General features: G+C 42.6%; 2 protein-coding genes across 3 annotated transcripts in view; one reads left to right on the plus strand and one right to left on the minus strand.

Moving 5' to 3' along the window:
- EFCAB14 (EF-hand calcium binding domain 14) overlaps positions 1-8,643 on the plus strand; it is a 36,804-nt gene extending 28,161 nt beyond the window's left edge. For both annotated transcript variants that reach the window (XM_046661016.1, XM_046661015.1), the window contains exons 8-10: positions 982-1,093; positions 2,143-2,268; positions 5,160-8,643. In XM_046661016.1, the coding sequence (XP_046516972.1) occupies positions 982-1,093; positions 2,143-2,268; positions 5,160-5,335 (414 nt within the window). In that variant the 3' untranslated portion in view covers positions 5,336-8,643. The remainder of the gene's footprint in view (positions 1-981; positions 1,094-2,142; positions 2,269-5,159) is intronic.
- A 1,599-nt stretch (positions 8,644-10,242) lies between these two features.
- Positions 10,243-11,528, minus strand: TEX38 (testis expressed 38). The gene is made up of 2 exons (XM_046660410.1): positions 11,492-11,528; positions 10,243-10,850 (listed from the first exon to the last, which is right to left on the minus strand). Exons 1-2 carry the CDS (start codon positions 11,526-11,528, stop codon positions 10,243-10,245), a joined length of 645 nt encoding a protein of 214 aa, XP_046516366.1.
- Positions 11,529-14,254: the final 2,726 nt, after the last annotated feature.

The raw sequence follows: 14,254 nt of genomic DNA on the forward strand, positions 1-14,254 counted from the left end.
CTGTCATCCCAATGTATTAGTCCCTTTATCCTACCTCATTGAAGCATCCTAACCAGATGTAATTTCTCCTTACCATACATTCTTGAAGCATTTAGTACCTAGTTTTAGTTACATATGTTTGTATTTTACCTTCCTAAATAAACCAAAAGCAATCTACTATGCAGTAACTGTTAGGGTAGAAATAAAGATAGGAGAGCAATAAGTAAATATACGTTAAATAAAAGAAATGTGTAATGAGTTATGTTCTACTTAAACATAGGATCAAGGTCTTTCACCCTAGCCTAAGTAGTTAGAAACTGGCCTCATAGAAACCAGACTTCTTTCATTTTATAATTAAATGTATTTTTATATGCCACTCTACATCATCCCAGGAGTGAGGCAGGATATAGGGAAAAAACTTTTTAAGAAGACTTATGTAAGTAAGACTTTGAATTAGAACTATTCCAGCTCCTTCATGTTCCTACCACCAGTTGCGTCATCCCCATGGAGGCAGAGAAGGAGGATCAGGGAACACTTCTGGTTTGATTGGGTTTTTTTTAAGATGATAAGAGCGTAAAACTTTACCTAAACTAGTCCCAGGTGAAGTAAGATATTCAGGAACATTAGTTAGTGTGAAATAGTTCCTAGAAAACAACATCCTACTCCTTTAGGAAATGGGCGTCGCATAGGCACTTGAGCATGGGTACATTTTCTTTACTGCTAACACATGCATGCCTTCCCCATCAGCCAAATGTTCACGGTGAATCAGATCATCTGAAGCATAATGTTCCCTTAATGGTCTAGCCTCAAATCCAGCTAGGCCCTCATCAGCACTGATACCAAAGATCTCTCTAGTATTTGTTGGGTCATGCCTTCATTGCATTTATAGGGAACCTACTGGGGGCCAAGCACCACGTGCTAAATAGGCTCTGGAAATATAATGAAGAATCAAATGAGGTCTGACTTCCACCTTAAACCTTCTGTGATCTTTTTTTTGAGCAGAAAGAAGATAGTTCAGATTCTCAGGTATCCAAGCTAAGAGAGAAACTACAGCTGATCAGTGCTTTCACAAACAAACCTGAGAGCAACAGGCCTCCAGAGACCGCCAATGAAGGTGAGATATTCAGGGCTGGCTTCTGAATATTTCACGCAGGCTTGGGCAGCTTGCCTCCCACACTGGGAGTGGGGAAAGGTGTTCCAGCAGGACTGATCGAACTGAGTGAATGATGCCTGAGCGCACTGAGACGAAGCTGATACACTTTGCTTTCATTTAGAAAAAGCCCATTTTGTACATGATTTGTACTCCAGTCTATTAAGGGAAGAATGGGTAATGTTTGGCTGGAAATAGACTTCTCCATGCTGTCTGCATCCAATTATAGGCAAAAATGTTACTCTCATATTGTATATTAAACCAGCCCTAAATGTTGTTTATGGGCATCTTTTCATTTCTGTAAGTGCATAAAATTTACTTAAAAATAAATATTAGTTCTTGTGAAAAACCATTAACAAATAATCATGGTATTATTGGGTTGGAAGGGCCCTTGGCTTTAGATAGGGACACCTAACCAATATTAGCAGATGCATCAACCTCCACTGGTTTAAGCTCTGTGAAGACGTAACCAAGGCATAACCACGGCACTGGACTGCATTGGCTTTGACCCCTGCCCCCTACAAGTATTTTTCATTTGGGGAAAACAATACAACCTTTCTTATTCTTTTTTGGGTGGGAGACAGACTACAACAGGAGGCCTTATAGTACATAATCGTGTGGTAGCACTCTTTCAGCACCAGCTGGTCAAAGAGCACTTACCCCCACATCAGGCTTATAGCATGGCTCCTAGGATGTCAGATATCCAATGCTGTCCTCACTTGCGGCTTAAACTCTTACCAGCTAAACAGGTAAAATGCTAACTTATACATAAGATCTTCCAGTGGGACCACAGCTTCAAACCTTAATGTTATCTACTACTGATTGATCTTCCCTTACCCGCAAAACATATCTCAATCCAAGCCTTTAACCTCACATTAGTCACTCTGTTACTTAATTCTCAGCTGTTTCTCTTAAATTAAGTATGTATGCAATTGCCCTAAAAGGTGACCTTCAATACTGGTTTAGTTTGGTGTCAGATTTGATAATACTAAAATTGTATGTGTTTGTTACAGAGCAAGTACAGAGTTTCACATCAAAGCCATCAGCATTGCCAAAATTTCCACGATCTTTTGGAGACCAGGTTGAGAAAGCTGTCCAGCTAAGACCTGTCTCCCTGCCAGGAATTTCAAGCATCAAAGGTAAAGTTTTATACCATGAAGTAATTGGGGAAATGTTCAGAGTTACAACTTTTTAATATTTTTTAACTTTTAAGAAAAAGAGTTATATCTAACATTTATTGAGCTCTTCATATGGGCCAGATACTTGATATGCATTTTATCATGTAATCCTGAGAACATCAATATTCATGTATTATACCCATTTTACTGAGAGGGAAACTGCCTAAGTCCACACAGCACATAATTGGTTGAGGTAAAATTCATACCAAGGCAGTATGACACCAAAGTTTGCACTCTTAACCAATGTACTGTGTTATCTCTCTGTTAATGTTTTTTAGAGTCTTCGTTCATTCACTGTGTGCCTAATTAGACCCAGTGCTAAGCAATGAGAAAACCGTATAAGATCCAATCTCACTTTTCTCGTGGATGTCACAGTCTAGTGGAGAAGGCACACTGGTGGAGATTAGCAACATAAAGTAAAAAGTTGATTGTATTTGTCAGGGGCCTCCAAAAATGAGAGGTCCTTTGGCTGAAAATCAGCAAGATAAACATTGGTAGGAAAGATATGATTCACAGAAAAATGTTTGCCTCGCTTCCAACAATGTGTCTTCTCGCCCTCCTTGTGATGTTTAGAGACTCTTGATATTGCCTGGAAAGTCACCCCATTCCTGGCCACCTACCTCTGCCTGACTCTCTACCTCAGCTTAGGTATCATTCCACCAGGAAACATTTCCTTACCTCCTGGGGCTGGATTAGTTTCCTCCTGAGTCTGTACCCTTACAGTATTTCGTGTTTGCCCTTGTTTAGCATGTGTCACTCTCTTCTAATTTCCTGGGGAGATAGAAAATTTAACTTCACTCCCAGCCTCTAGCAAGTGCCCGGTACATGTGAATATTTGTTAAGTGAATGAGTTATCTGCAGGCTGTAGAAGATTTAAATTTATATTGCCATTTAAATGCATTTACTGTTTTTCCCTATCCTCAATTTTTTCTTTCTATTTTCTGGAGGAAGCGACAGAGTATTGGGTTGTGTTTATTGGCAACACAGTTGCCTCCTCTGACTCTCCATTGTCACATCAAGAATTGATGAGAAAGAATGGAAGACAGACTGTGAGAGAAGATTAAGAAATAGCCATGTTAACATTTGTAGTTCAGTCCCTAACATGGGCCTTATACACTTTTGAATGATTACACTTTGAAATTACCTGAAACAGCAATCAGATTTTTATTCAAATACTGCTGCCAAGTGCATTTAGCACATTTTATAAATTCATGCCCCATATACACACAAAAAACATTTTCCAGCTAGCCACTTGGTGGCAGCCTTTGGGAACAAGCCTCCCACCTGCTTTTCTGGCTCTCGGAGAACTCTTGAGACTTATTGGCTGCTTTGGCCAGGGCTGTCTTAGGAGTAAAAGTAGGGCGCTATTCAGAGGCTTGTCTACAAAACTTCTGGCTGGACTGTACCTTGCACTCTATGCCCTCTTACCTTCAGCCATTTCCATTCTTCCTAAGTACCAAACAGCAGGAGGCCTTTGAATCTAGGTGTGGAGTTGAATAAATGAAGAAAGGAAAGGAATTTAGGAAGATTTTTAAAGAAACATGTCTCATTGACCATATTCTGGTATTAGAGACTAAATCTACTAAGTCGTTCTGTGGGGACACAATTAAGTCCTTTTTAAATGTTATGTAAATAATTAGCTCTCCTAAGTATTTATTATGGGGCCCTTGAGAAAATACCAGGAGAGACTGTTGGTAGAAATTCTCCAATCCTATTGGCTTAAATAATATCTTAGAAATAAAAAAGAAGATACAGAACAGCTGGTGGTATTGCTCTCTCTCTTAGCTGAGGAAAAAGATAGCTAGCTAGCCTGGCTGCCTCCCTCTATATTTATATAGCTTTGAAGAGATACAGTCCTCTGGTTCTTTTTTTTTTTTTAAGTTAAGATATAATTCACCTACGATAATAGTCACGCTTTTAAAATGTATAATTCAGTGGTTTTTAGTATATTCACAAGGTTGTGCAACCATTACCACTATCTAATTCCAGAACATTTTTATCATCCCCAAAAGAAACCCTGTATCCATTAAGCAGTCACTCCCTATTTCCCCTTCCCCTATTCCCCGGCAACCACTAATCTCTCAACCACTGTCTCTTTGGATTTGCCTATTCTGGGTGTTTCATATAAATGGAATCATGCAACACGTGGCCTCATGTGTGCTGCTTTCTTTCAGTATGCTTTCATTTAGCATAATGTTTTCAAGATCCACCCTTGTCGTAGCGTGTAGCAGGATTTCATTCCTTTTATAGCTGAATAATATTCTGTTGTATGGATATACTACATTTTGTTTATTTCTTCATCATTTGATGGATATTTGGCTTGTTTCGGCTGTTTGGCTATTAGGAATAATACAGCTATGAGTATTCGTGTATAAGTTTTTGTGTGGATATATGTTTTCATTTTTCTTGAGTATATACTTAGGAATGGAATTGCTGGGTCATATGATAGCTCTGTTTAACTGACAATATGCCATAGTCAGTTTTATAGGCTCAGCTCCTATCAAGCGGTTCTTTAGGCCTCTACAATCCTTTTCACCCCTTCAACATAAGAATACAGTCTGGAAAATTTAAAAGGTAGGCCCTGGGCAAACAGAAAGCCAGTCCATTAATTTCTCTTGTGATTCTCTGTCACTGCTTCTGTTTTGGAAGGATAGTGCCATACGTTATTCCTCTCATTCTTAAAGGATTAAGAATTAGTCTTTCTTATTTAGTGAGATCCTAAACTTTACCTTTTGGAAACAAAGTTTACAAAAGTAGCTTTTTAAAATTAAGTTGAGACTAGTTTTTTAACTGTTAACTAAATTTAGCTATATGTATAGACATATATATTTTTTGTAATTCCTTCTTAACAGATCTCCAGGATTTATTCCACAAGAATGACCAGGACGTGGATGGGAAGCTGACCTACCAAGAAATCTCTAACTCCTTAAGTTCTGCTGTGCCAGAACCAGAGAGCTTGAGAGCATATGATTCCGATGGAGATGGAAGATACTCATTCCTGGAGCTAAGAGTAGCTTTAGGTGTCTAGCTTCATCAGGCATATTTTAGAAATTGATATATACCCTGGACTACCTAATATCTACTCACCTAAAGAAAACAACCCCTTTACTTACCCATCAGTTCTCCAGACTACTATAGCAGACACATTGCCACCTTTTAACTTGTTTGAAAAAGCTATATAAAAGTTATTTTTTTAAAAAAGAAGACCATTTTATGTAGAATATGATATTCAGAAATCTCTAATTTCCTGACACCAAGAAGATCTTAATTTTAAAATTGCCGGAAAAAAAGTCAAGCCCTCTTTTTTTCTCTTTTCCTTTTTTTGAGGGGAGGAGACCTTATCTTTTAAAACTGGAAAATGTGTATATAGAGAGAATAAGCCACCTTTTATATTTCACATAAATTTGCCTTAAATTAGCTGCACTTTATACAGAGTCAGAAAATGTGTTTCCTTTAAAAGTTAGACCTTTTCTGTTTGTAAATATTTAAAATGAAAGAAACAATTGTGCATAATTGTGGGAAATAGAATGGTTTGAAACAGGATGTGAACAAATGACTTGTTATTAAAAATCACTAATCTGAGGTGGTAGCAGCTGAAACTCTGTCCACTCCTCCCTAAGGCATCTCCTTTAGGTGCTGCCAGGGGGGTTTGGCCTGGTGGCTGGGGGAATAGATTTAGAGAGTGGACCCAGTGGGGACAGTGTCCTCTCCAGGCTCAGGAAAGTAAAATTCTGGCTCTTTGTCCCTTCTCCTTAGCTAATCCCAACCTGTGAACCAGAGAAGTCTTGTCGGGGATTTTTTTCTCGTTTTTAATCCTATTTTAGGGTTTATGAGCATACAAAGTTATCTAGCAGGGAGCTATATTTCCCCCCTGAGTGAGCTACGTTATCTTCCCCGCCCACCCACTCAAGTCTATCTTAAAGCTGTAGCTGATTTCCACCTCTGATACTGTCTTCATTCTGAATGACAGAGCTGAAGACCCTCGGTCACTGTTAGCCTGGCTACCTAGAAGCTTTAGAGGAGAGCTATGCCTCTAACTTTGACCCAGGAAACTCCTTGAGACTTTACCTGGAGGCTAACCAAGAATCTAATGTATCCCTCTTTTGGCTAAGGCCAGAAAGCTTGGGAAATGAAACACAGGAAACCATAATGGGTTTCCTTACAATTACTAGCCCAGGAGTAGCTAGAGGCTTTCTGTCCAGAGGATGCCAGACGATAGCGGGCAGGCTTGGAGCCGGGGGCTTCATGTGATGGTAGGAAGTTTTTTCAAATCTCATATAAGCAAGTGCAATACTTCTTCCTTTAAACACTTCTGTAGGCCTGGTACTAAAGGTCCCTGGACTGGAAGGAATTATACCTCCATGTCACCTATGTGTGTGCTGTGTTGCTGTTAGAAGCAGTGTTGGGGCATCACAAAAGGAAAAAACTTTGCAAGACTTAACTGTGCTGGAGGCCAAGTCAGGGAGAAACCAGAGAAGCTTTCATGGCACAGACTTCTTTAGTAGAGCTCATTTACATTTTAACTTTTCCCAAGTTGTCCTGTTAGCCACAAATGCAGTTGAGCACCCTTAAATATTTAAGGGCTGGTGTTTTTCTTTATATGATGTTCAGCTTGGTGTTGGCTAAGCTTTTAGAAGCTTTTTTTCCTAGAAGTATTAAAATTTAATTAAAGCAAGATGAAGTCTTTTCCCATGAATGTGTCTGCTTACCTCATTATGGCTTATGCTTCTCTTTCTTTTAAAAAGAAAATTTCCCAGCCCACCTGAGCTTTCACTTTCTTGGAAAGGTTAACATATAGTGTAAAATTAACCTGGCACTTTAGGTAACTTGAAGATAACTCTTACTCTTCTGGCTGCCTTCCATGCCCCTCCTTTTTTTAATATATATATGCCCTTACAGATTTTGTAACAACCAAATAAAATTCTAGCAATAAATTGAATTATACTGCTATATTTGTATATACTGTACCATAAATAGTATGTCTGTACCTGGAAGGTATTTTTTTGAGAACTGATTTATATGAAATATACTTGAGGGTAATGTAGCTTGTCCTTTTTACTTTCAAATTCTTATTCATAGGCAGATACTTTGAGAACACCTTAACTCTTTGTTGTATGTACTTTTCTTTTGCTTCAGACATCTACACATGGAGAAGGCAGTTTTGTTCTTTGTTATCTGTTCTTCCCACCTCGAGCTTGTCTGGCTAGCCTCATCCCTGAGCCAGCTGTATTAGCACCATCCTTTCCCCTTCCCAAATTTGGCAGAGGTGTTCATGCTACACTCTTAGACTGGTGAATACCTTGTCATACTGCCTAAGAAAGTATCCCATGTCCCAGGCAGAGCTAGGGCATCTTGAACTCCTTGGTTCTAAGTTGAGCAGACTCGTTGGCTTAAGAAAAGAACTCCGTAAGCCTATTATCCAGTGTTAATTTGGGATCTTTATTTGTATGTGGCTTGACTTACCCAACCTGTGACTTAAGCTGTAGTCAAGCCTCACCTGCCACATCTCAGCTCTAAGAGGGAGGTTGAGTCGTGGCGGTGAGTTTGATTTTGGTTTTCATTTCAGATACTTTTACTTTTTCACTTTGGCAGCTCCTGCTGCTGCTTTCCTAAGTTATCCCAATCACTGCTTCTGGGTCCTTTTTTCTTTTGCCTTGTACTGTTATACTGTTTACTTAAAGAGCCTCTTCATAAATCAGAGAAGCAAAAAGGAGAAGAACCAAAAGAAGAGAGAACCTGGTTTAGGGATGACTAGTGTCATCTTAAGGGCAGAGAAGGGCCTGGCACTTAGGAATATGTCTGATACAGCAACACCGAAGAGTGGACGCCCTTCATCTGCTACCGGTTACTGTCTCTTCCATTGGCGCTTCCTCACTTTACGTGGCTGGACTTAACCCAGTCAGCCCCCCTCATTGGTCTTGCTGGTCACAGTTGAAGATTTTGACTGTGATGGGCTCACACTCCTAATGACCTGCTGTTGAGTTGTTTTTAGTGACAGCTTTTGTTTGCTACACACCTCATTGGCTTGCTTGCCAACACCAGCTAGATGTGGTTTCTCCTCTCATATCCAAACCAGAACACATTTGGGTATTCCTGAGATTTTACAGAGCGTGTATTGTTTGTTATACGAACCTAAGCTACCTTGTTGTTTTCTCATATTAAGAAATGTAAATCTACTTTGCTTTAGTGGAGCTATTTTGGTAATGTATAAGCAATTTTGGTTCTATTTAGGGAGTGAATTCAAGGTTTCCATGACTTGATTTGAGCTTTGCTTAGTTCATATCAGTAATACAGACATTTTAATTTATCTAAATAAAACATTTTCTTTTTCTCCCACTGTGTCTGTGACTAAGAGCTCCCCGCCCCCACCATTACTAAGGAAAAAAAACTTATCTGCTTTGATCCATATTTTTATGGATTCCTTCCTCCTTTTGAAAGCAGGGACTAACAGATGGTGGGCACAAAGCAATGTTGAAGAATGTGCCTGAAGAACCACGGGCTTTGGCCTGAAGAAGTGAAGGCCGTTTCTCTGGCATCTGCTGGGTGGGAGGGGGCAGGCTGAGGGAAGAGTGAGCCCCTGCCCCTTATCAGTCAAGCTCCACTTAGGCATGCTATGTATTTTGAGATTCAGTATAAGAGCATGTTTACAAGAAATGTTCCACTGCGTTTTAAAAAACAAAAAAGCTTGAAGTCCATTGCAAGAGGAGTCCTTTGGGTGCTGGGGCTTAGCTCTACCTGTTTGCTAGATTCTGGGATTACACACACACACAATTTGGGTGGCCTTTCCTCTCAGGGACGACTATACATAAAGCTTACTCATCTACCTATGGTAAGATGATTTCCTCATTCCTCACATTTCCAAAGTAAAAGAGAAAAATTTACATCCTGGGGCAGACCTGGACTTTATCTTTAAACTAGAACCAAATAGCCACTATTATCTTTGTCTTTCCTTTTAGGATTGTTTCCAGAAGGTACAAAAATTAATACTCCCATATAGTGTATCTTAACTTGGAGGGGCCATGAATCCCTTTGGTGAAGATTTTAAAAACTGGATCTATTTCGGAGTAATTAAAGGGTGTTCACTGACCATCCCTTCCCCAAAGCCAATCTGTGGAGCAAGTTAATTACACCCTACACACACACACACACAATCTTGCCAAGCGTTTCCTAGCAAGACTTATCATTAGGGAAGGGACACCATGGTGTATGGTGGGGAGATCAGGAACTTTGAAGCCAGGCAGACATAAATTTGAGAACTAGCTCTGTAAAATAAAAACAATATGGCAAATGCCCTTGGAACCTTGTCTCATCGTCTGTAAGAGGGGGATGGTGATAGCCATTTGGCAGCTTTCTTGTTAGTGTTAGGAGTAATGTACAGAGACAGCCACGTAAGAACTCAATACGTCAACAAAGATGTTAACAAAGAACGTGATTCAGCCAGCAGTGCAGCGTGGCTCATGGGTCTCATGATGACTTGTTTTGCCTGCAACATGGCCACTATGAATCGCCATAGTTCATGCACCCTCAGCAGCTATCACTCTTGTAGCAGCTGTGCTCAACATCCCACAGAAGGGCAGTGCCTTTGGGTACCTAGCCCAGGGTCTGGCACATGTTTTTTGTCTTAAACTCTAGACAGAGAGATGTTGAGCCCATCACGAGTACTGGTTCAGTGTGTCTCCCCACAGCCAACCCTCCAGTTCTCATTTGTTACTCGGCAACCTTCAGCTACGTTTGGAAAGTGCCCCCATCAAATGGGAGGAACATTTGCCCTGCTAACAACAAATGAGACACAAGGGAACCTTGAACTTTTTTAATCTTTAATGATGTGACATCCAGATGGGCCCTGGCCTCTGTATCAATACAACCATCCTGAGGTTAACTCCATTTCCTGCTCTGCCCCTGATACCTCCAGCTCCCACCTTCAGTGAGAGGAGGCTACAATTCTGAAGCAAAAGGCTTGGCATTGAAGCAGTGGTCCCCAAGGGCCAGTGTGGGAAGGGAATAGAAGTAGGCGTTGCCTTCAGGACAGGTGGCCAAAGGGTAGGAGGCCGAGTGATTCAGCATTGGGGGTATATGGCACAGAGAAAAGTCAAAGGGAAGCTCCTGAAAGATGAGAATTGGGAATGGAGAGCTGGCCTGGGGCTGCAGCATTGGGGAAGGTAGGAGCTGCTGTGGGCCCACCTGCAATTCAGGTTGCAGGGGAACAGGGGCCTCCACCTTGGGGCTGCTGCCTTGAGCTGCATAGCTCCCACTCTCGGAGATGTCCAACTCCCACAGAGGAGCTGAATTCTGGACCTCAGTCTCAGTCTTGATGACAGCAGGGGGAGGGCCTGTGTTAATGGCTGCATTCATGCCATAGTGCCGTCTCTTGTTGATCCAGTACAACAGCGGGCTGTAGGTGAACGCAGTGGTTCTCATCACCTCCACCCACTCCTGGGCACGTTCTTCCCGCCGCAAGTTCTTCCTCCAGTGCAGAAGGAGAATGAAGCCGCCGGTTGCCACAGAACACAGTCCCAGGAATCCAAAGTACAATGAAAGCCACACTAAGGCAATAAGAAAGAAAAAGAGGCAAACTGGCTGATAGCTCTAGCTTGAGGCCTGAGCTGTTTCTCATTCCTCTCCTTAACCCATTCATCAATCATTCCATCCACTTAACCACTCTCTCCATTCCTTCCTTCCCTCCTCGTTGACTTGCCTTGTCATTCTCTTATTCAGTCAAAGCTAGATTTCCAGGGAGCTTAAGAGGCCACCTTTTCCCCTTTGCAGATAAGGAAAGCAAGGTCTAGAGAGGGGATGACCTGCCCCGGCTTAGTCAGGCCTCTGGTTCCCAACCCTGGACACATCCAATCTATCAGATTGAGAAGCCTCACTCAAGGCAAGATCCATCAAGGAAGTAAAAGTTTACCAGTTGACAGGGACACCAATGTCCCATCCCATTCCACCACAACCCCTAACCATCCAGCTGTGATGATCCTGAGGTATTCATAGTGCCCCTTTGGTTGGGCAGAAAGACATGGTCTCTGCCCGCAAGGAATCCTTAGTTTTCTAGAGGAAACCATATCCTAACTGCTTAGCAACCTCTATGCGAGCAGCCACCACCCCATCCAGGTAAAAGCTCTTCCCTGAGTATCTGCCCCCTACCTAAGGGCGCAAAGCAATGGGCAGGGATTGGTGGGACATTTACCTCCAGGGAGGCTCATGTCCTCCTGTTGGGAATCCATAAGGCTGAGCTTCGGTACCCAACTGATGGCTCTGGGGAGAGGGAGCTCAATTATCCATCTGTCCAGCCAATAGGAGTCCCCAGAATGCCCAGGCCCATTGTTCCCTAAAGGCAAAGTCACTGGGTTCTGAGCCTTGAGTATTCCAGGGGCAGTGATTGTGAAGTCTTAGGTTAATGGAAGGAAGGGACTCCATCCAATGGTGTCTCATGGGCATAGTGTATCTCTACTGCTTCTATCAGGGACTGACCCACCCACTGAATTGTCTGCCCCTACCCCGTCATGGTGAACCCACAGAAAAGCCCCAAGGAAAGGGCTCTAGGTCCCTCAGGGGCTTATTTCTGTTGCTGAACTTTAAGGAATAGTTGATGGATACCTGGCCCCAGTGGCGAGTGGGAGCACACACAGCTTTGGGCAGCCCTGCCCTCAAGACATCTATGACCAAGTTGTCAGGAGAAAACCTGCTCAAGAGAACTAAGTGATCAACCCCAACTCCCTCGGCTCTTACAATCTCCCTTTTGTTTCATTACCTTCCTTCAGCAAGTGCTGGCAAGTGTATCCTGGGCATCAAGTCCTGTAGGAGCTCCCTACCATCTGGCCCTACATCTCTTTCCAGCCTCACCTTCCTCCCCATCCTTCACACACTTTCCCTTCTGACCAGGCCAGACTCCTTAACAGACCCTGCTTGTTCACATCTCTGGAGTTTTGCTCACACTACTTTTCCACCTAGGAGTGCCCCTCCCACTTTTCCCCCCAGGGAACACCTGCTTATTCTTCAAGGTTCAGCTCAACCTCCTACTCTGTGACAGTTGTTTCAACCTGTCAACTTGTCAAACAAGCAGTTGTTTCAGTTGGCTTCCCAGAATCACATCATCTCCAGTTTGAAGGGACTTTGAGTGTTGTCCAGTCCAACTCCCATGAGATGCTTGAACCCTGGAGGTAGATCTCCCCTACCTGGCAACCAATCCCTGGGATGTGACTGGGTCAGGGACTGCTCACACCTCCTGAGGCAGCTCCATCCATTTATGGGCAGCTCAGTGAGAAAGCCCATCCTTAATTAAGCCCAAGTCAGCCTCCCTGTAGGTTGCACCCCCGGGGCTAGCCCAGCTTCTTGGCATCATTTAATTACTTCCCTCTTTGTGGTCCCCCAGCATGTGACTTGGGGCCCTATTTAGTACAGATTTTTCTCTTGATTATACTTACCCTTAGCTCTCCTCCCACCTCTCTGGCTCCTGCTTTCCAGTCTGCTTTGCTGGTTTCTCCTATTTTCCCCCATCTCTAAATGTTTGTTTTGGTTTTGGTTTTTTTTTTTAACATTGGCACCTGAGCTAACAACTGTTGCCAATCTTGTTTTTTTTGTTTTGTTTTGTTTTGTTTGTTCTTCTCCCCAAAGCCCCCCAGTACATAGTTGTAGATTCTAGTTGTGAGTGCCTCTGGTTGTGCTATATGGGACGCCGCCTCAGCGTGGCCTGATAAGTGGTGCCATGTCCACACTCAGGATCAGAACTGGTGAAACCCTGGGCCGCAAAAGCGGAGCGCCTGAAGTTAATAACTATTCAGCCATGGGTCCAGCCCCTCTAAATGTTAATAATGTGCCCTAGAGCTCGGACCTCAGCCCTCTATCTACAGTCATCCCCTCAGTGATCTCATCCAGACTCATAGCTTTAAATATCATATATATACTAACAACTCCCAACTTTTTATCTCTGTCCCAGACCACTCCTAAGAACTTTAGACTCATTCACCCAACAGCCTGGCTGACATCCCTACTTGCCAGTCTATTAGCTCAAACTAACACATCCAAAACCAAACTCCTGATCATCCATCCTCCGAAAGCTTCTCCAGCCTTCCTCCTCTCGGAAAATGGCAACTCTATCCTTCCAGTTGTTCAGGCCAAAAGCCTGTAAGTCATCCCTGACTCCTTTCATTCCCTCTCACACCCACATTCACTCCATTAGCAGAATCTTTAGGCTTTGCTTTCAAAACATACCCAGAATCTGACCACTTTCCGATCACTCTCACTTTATTCTAAGCACCACCATCCCTCACTTGGATTATTGGTCTCACTGTAGAGTGGCAAACCATCCCAGTTTGCCTGGAACTGAGAAGGTTTCCAGGACATAGGACCTTCAGTGCTAAAACCAAGAAAGTCCCAGGTAAACCAGGACAAACTGGTCACCTTGGGAGAGCTTCCATCCTTGCCCCTCATGCCCTATATTCCACCAGCGGCCAGAATGATCCTTTTTAAAAGTAGATCATGTTACTTCTCTGCTCAAAACTTACAGCGACGTCTCATCTCACTCAGATTTAAAACCCAACTCCTTAACCAAGACCTACAAAACCCTGAGCGATGTAACTGCACCTCTCCATACCTCCCTCACACCATAACCTCCTTGCCGTTCCACTAGCAGGGCCAGCATGCTCCCGCATCAGGGCTTTAGCACTTGCTGTTCCCTCTATCTGGAAGGCTCTTCCCCCAGATATCCATACAGATCACTCCCTCACTTCCTGCAGGTCTCTGCTCAAGTGCCTCCTTACTTTTGTCTGTCTTAGCCTCCTTTGTTTTTTCTTCATAGCACATACCATCACCTAACATTATATATTTATTTATTGTCTGTCTCACTCCACTAGAATGTAAGCTCCATGAATTAATGTCAACAAGGAAATAAATACCTAAGAATTTCAGACAGTCATAACTGATATGGAGAGAATAAAATAAGGTAATGGGA

Source organism: Equus quagga, chromosome 5 (genome assembly GCF_021613505.1).
Source record: "Equus quagga isolate Etosha38 chromosome 5, UCLA_HA_Equagga_1.0, whole genome shotgun sequence".
Classification (NCBI taxonomy): domain Eukaryota; kingdom Metazoa; phylum Chordata; class Mammalia; order Perissodactyla; family Equidae; genus Equus; species Equus quagga.

Excerpts from the sequence above, each read along its gene's own strand:
- TEX38 (XM_046660410.1), bottom strand. The coding sequence starts at position 11,528 with ATGGATTCCCAACAGGAGGACATGAGCCTCCCTGGAG. Across the intron at positions 10,851-11,491 it reads GGACATGAGCCTCCCTGGAG|TGTGGCTTTCATTGTACTTT; the intron begins GTAAATGTCCCA and ends TTATTGCCTTAG.